At 30.6% G+C, this 5,171-nt stretch overlaps 1 protein-coding gene across 1 annotated transcript; it reads right to left on the bottom strand.

Moving 5' to 3' along the window:
- Positions 1-1,198: 1,198 nt before the first annotated feature.
- On the bottom strand, positions 1,199-1,988 carry LOC107931093 (dirigent protein 4). Its single transcript, XM_016862879.2, has one exon. It carries the CDS (start codon positions 1,878-1,880, stop codon positions 1,356-1,358), a length of 525 nt encoding a protein of 174 aa, XP_016718368.2. The 5' UTR covers positions 1,881-1,988; the 3' UTR covers positions 1,199-1,355.
- Between the last annotated feature and the right edge of the window lie 3,183 nt (positions 1,989-5,171).

Genomic DNA, 5,171 nt, shown 5'->3' with positions numbered 1-5,171 from the left:
GTGGCTTTCTTCAAGTCAACTGGATGAGGTCGCATATAGGCAATCTTGCTCCTTTCTGTCATCCGCTGTGAGTGAGCTTTGTTCAACAAAGTGATCTGAGAGGATAGGTGCGTTTTCCTTGTCGTAAGGGTGGTGCGGCAATGTCTAACAACTATAAATTTTAAAATCAGCCAAAGTGTAAAAGACAGCACATAATTCATCAACTAAAATAATCTTATTCATAATACATAAAATAAAATAATTATTTTAAAATCATGCAAATTTTCTTTAAAATAATATAAATGTCAAATGCTAAATAATATCTTCAAAACAAGAAAATTATATTACACTAAAATAATACAGTTGAATGTTTGAGTTTATAAGTTAAGAGTACTTTTATTAATTTATTCCAATTCAAGTTAAGATTTTTTATCAAACTAAAAGTGAAAATTTATATCAAAGAAAGAAATTGTAGTAAGTTGAGTGTCAAATGGGTTTTTTTATAGAAAATATTGACAAAAATATTAATTTTTTTAATGATGTTGACGTGGTAACTTACCCATACTTTATATAAACATGAACAATTCGTTTTTTGTATGTCACCTCATCAAATGATTTAAATATATAATATTTTCAAAGTATAAAAAAATTATAAATTATAAAAAAGAGTTCATAAAAATTCATAAAATTAGCATGAACTATGTATAGATTGCTAAGCAGATTGTTATGTTTAAAAGTTTAATGTTTTAATAAGTATTTCTATTAAAAAACAACAATCCGACTCTTTTTTAAATATTAATGAATAAAAAATTAAACATTAAGAGTTATATTTGACATTATGCCTGGATTTATGAATCAATTAAAGGCTTTAAGTATAGTTAAATCCGAATTTATTGTTTCAAACAAAATTTTGTATCAATAAAATAATAAAAGTTTTCTTTTTTTCTTTGTTCAAACTTTGGTGGAGAGATTTTCTCGTAATGGTCTTGGTGATTTGAATTAATTCTTGGGAATCAAAGTGATTCCAACGTCTCAAGATTTATTTATCTCAACTCATGAGCTAAGTAAACTTGCTGCTTCCTTGTAATATTTGACTTTGACACCATTTTATAATTGTTTGGTTGATATATTGAGCAAAGTAGAGTTTTCTCATCTTTTGCGTAAACCAACCTCTATCAGAGATGAAGCTAAATACTGAATAAATATATTTGTATGTCTCTTTTTGTAGCTAAGAATTTAATCTTTATTTGTAATAAAATAATAAAGTACAATGATGAAGTATGAGAATTTTAATCTCATACATTTATTCTAACCAAGTGGAGCAGAATCACATGACTTTTTCACAATCCAAGAGAATTGAGTCTGTAAATAACATCTTAGTAATGAACTACAGTAAAGTTAAATTCCATAATAACATTGGTGGCATTTATAAGGATAGGGTTAAATAGTGCAGTCCCTGTTGCCATCATGAATCGTCCTCTTCCTCCGACCACCGCAAGCCCTTGTTCTCCCCTTGAAAATACGCTTAGAGAGCTGCCGTTAAACTTACCGGTATTAAATCCAAATTCTATGTACTGCGTGCTCGATGCATTTGATCCGGCTAAGAGGGAAATACCCTGAACATTTCCAATCACCTCTGAGTCAGGCTCAGGACCAGTCCTGAGGGGATCATTAACGGCAACTAGGGTGGCAAATGTCACTGATGAATTATTGCTTGTGACGTTAGCTTGGGTTAGCACGACAGCTGTAACACCCGTATGTTCGTGCATAAAGAAGTGAAGATTGGTGACCTTAGGTGGCTTGGGATGATATGGTAGGGTATCTGAGTAGTATTGGCTCCGCACTGCTACTTGGGAGAGGCAGATGATCAGAATCCAACTCAACATCAATGTTCCTTTCATTGTCTCTGCTTTACTATAATTTCAGAGGCGAAATGTAGATGAAAACTATAGAATTGTTGCTTCAATTTTATTAAGAAAACAGAAAGATTTATAGTGATAAAACCCACAGACATGAAATTAATTTTGTCCCAAACATTTTATATAATACATTATTGATTTGTCCATGGTAATATTAAAAAGAACACAAATCTTGATCACGCAAAAGAAACTTGACAGCGTTTCTGTTTTCGTGTGGATATTGTCCATTGACTTTAATTTATTTAATATTATACATGTGATTGATGTGGCGATTTTATAAATTATTTTAACTTCTGCAAACAAATGTTTGTTTGATATATGAAATCTTTTCTTTCTTTTTTTTCTAATTCTCCTTCAGAAATTAACAGCGAATCTAGAAATTTATTAGAAATCAGAAACATGGTCTCTAATGAACTTTCTTTATTTTTTGCGCAGAGCAGTAGATTGTCATCTCACTTTGCGTCAAAAGGTCGAGTGATATTTCAAGTCAATAAATTACACTAATCACGATGTCATAAATAGAGAAAAATAATTGTTTAGAGATATATTGAATTGTGTAACCATAATGGAATGTTTGAGTTGTGATCTCATTTTGCCTTAGAAGATTTGACAATATCTTAAACAAAAGAAAAAAGAAAAAGATAAAAGAAAGAAAGAAATGTCTGTGCGAGTCTAACTGAATGTTAGTTTAATTTTCATGAGAATAAATTCTTTGAGTAAGTCAAACATGATGATTCCTACACTTATTTTTTGAGTTAATGTCAGTTGAGATGTTATTGATATTACATCCGTTTACTTAAATTGAATAAGTCCATGGAATGAAAACTTTATCCGGGTTATTGTTAGATGACTCGAATGATTGAACAAAAGGTGTGCTTGAGAACAAGCATCAACTAAGTAGAGCTCAGTTGACAGATTTGCTTAATTTCCATTTAACTGCTCTTGTGCCCAAAATATGATCGTGGCATTCTTCAAGTCAGCCGGAGGAGGTAGCATATAGGCAACTTTCCTCCTTTCTGTCATCCGGTGTGAGTGAGCATTGTTCAACGAAGTGATCTTAGAGGGTAGCTAGATTTTACTTGTAAGAGTGGAGTGACCATGTCTAAAAGTTATAAATTTTATAACCATATAAGCAAATGTGTAAGAAAAGCACATAATACATCAAATAAATAATCTTAAACGTGATACATAAAATAAATAAAAAATGATTTAAGGCATACACAAGAATTCTTTTAAATACTTTTAAATTTCAATTTAATCCCAAAAATTCAACAGAGTCTAGATTGGAAGTTTCCTCCCCCTGCGTTTTGATTTTCGTGTGGATATTGTCCATTGACTTTAATTTATTATTTATTAACATGATTGATGTATTGATATTATAAATTATTTTATCTTCTGCTAAGAAAAGTTTATTTGATATGTGGTCTTTTTTTTAATATAATCAACACCAAGAAATTTATTAGAAATCAGAAACATGATCTAATTCACAGCGAATTGAGAAATTTATTAGAAAAGATTGTTTGATATGAAGGTTTTTTATATCAATTTTCTTTGTTTTTTGCGGCAAGCAGGTGGTGGCCCATTTTTTCAATTATTGTTTAATTAATTATAATTAAATAACTTGCGAGAAATAAAATCAATTAATTATTATGAATTTTTTTAAATAAAGTAATTAAATATATTTTAATACAGAACAACTGTTTTAATTAATTGATATATTTGAGAAATAAAAAATGATATTGAACTAGATAAATTATAAGTGTCGAATAAAATTTCAAAAAATATATATAATAATAGTACCCGATAATGCCCAAATTAGGCTTAGTTAAAGGAAGCGAAATATTCTAAGCCAAGCCACCGCCCCCACCTATTCTACTTCAAGTAGAATTTTTATTTTTTTATTAAAATATTATCATTTGATTACATCTTATTTGAATGGATATTATGTACTGTTTCTTTATAAATAGGGACTACAAGTTAAATTATTTATACAATTTTGAGAGTATTGTTAATCTGTATAATAAACCTTAAAAGTAACATATTTTAATCCTATACTTGGCATATTTTTGGATGATTTATCATAAGATTTAGTGAATTTGATGCTCCTAATCCGTAAATTTCATGTTTTATATCTAGATGAGCATAGGAAAGCGAAAAGTGCAAGAAAAAGGCCGAAAACGGACAAAATATAGGTTTATTTCAGTGTTGCACACGGCCTAGACACTTCCACACTGGTAATCCACACGCCCGTGTAAGACACATGGGCAGACCACACGCCTGTGTGTAATGGCCGTGTCGACTTAAAACCATATCAGAATTGCACACAGCTTGAGAACCACTATACGGGCATGCCACATGGCCATGTCCCTGTCGAGACCTATTTTAATTCTACTCGGAAAAGGCTAATTTTGGGCAATTTTGGGCATTCCAAAGTCTATTTAAACACGCGAGAAGAGGATCAAGGGGGACACAGAGAGTGAAAGGTAGAAAATACTCAAAGACAGCCATTGGAATCAGCTCGGAAGCAGGAATTACTTCAAGACTAAAGATCTACATTCAATTTCTACCAAAGTTTTTGGGTTTCTTATGTTTTGTTATTTTCCCAATTTTGAGATGTTTTCCCCTATCGTTATGAACTAAACTCCCTAAATACCTAAGAGAGATGAAACCTAAGATAGATCTTATTATTATTTGAATTATATGATAAATACTTGTCTTATTCTTAATTATGAGTTTTAATCATTGCTTTAATATTCCAAGATATTAATTCAGGTTTTGATGTGCTTATTCAGTGGAGCAAAAGTCCCTGTTTAAGAGTAGATATTCTATAATTAAGCGGAGTTGCATACAATCCTAGAGATAGGATGACATAAATCTGTCGGATTAGAGTCAAATCTAATAAGGGAGTCCATAGATCGAGTTAATGCGACAATAGGGGTTTTAATTAGAAAGAGATTTCGATTAATCAACCTAGAGTTAGTTGTTTTTAGTCTCGAAAGAGATATTAACATAAGCTAGGGATTCCTATGGATTAAGTCAAGTGAATAAAATTCAGAATTAATAAATGAAGTCTAGGTGGATTCTTCCTTGGGTATTGTCTTCTCCATCGGTTTTCCAAAAGTATTTTCCAACTTTAATCTCTGTCGTGTTCTTGGTTAATTAGATAGTTAATCTTAGTTTAAAAACATCCATTTAATTCTTAGGCTAGATAATAAAAAGATAGTAATTACTAATACTTTTAGTCATTATGGATACGATATTTTCGGTCTCACC

The sequence above is a fragment of the Gossypium hirsutum genome, chromosome A04, assembly GCF_007990345.1.
Source record: "Gossypium hirsutum isolate 1008001.06 chromosome A04, Gossypium_hirsutum_v2.1, whole genome shotgun sequence".
Lineage (NCBI taxonomy): Eukaryota > Viridiplantae > Streptophyta > Magnoliopsida > Malvales > Malvaceae > Gossypium > Gossypium hirsutum.
Note: the sequence above shows the minus strand (reverse complement) of the source record. Positions and strands in the feature narration are given on the sequence as shown.

What these genes read in the sequence shown, in the direction of transcription:
- LOC107931093 (XM_016862879.2), bottom strand. Translation starts at nt 1,880, where the DNA reads ATGAAAGGAACATTGATGTTGAGTTGGATTCTGATCATCTGCCTCTCC.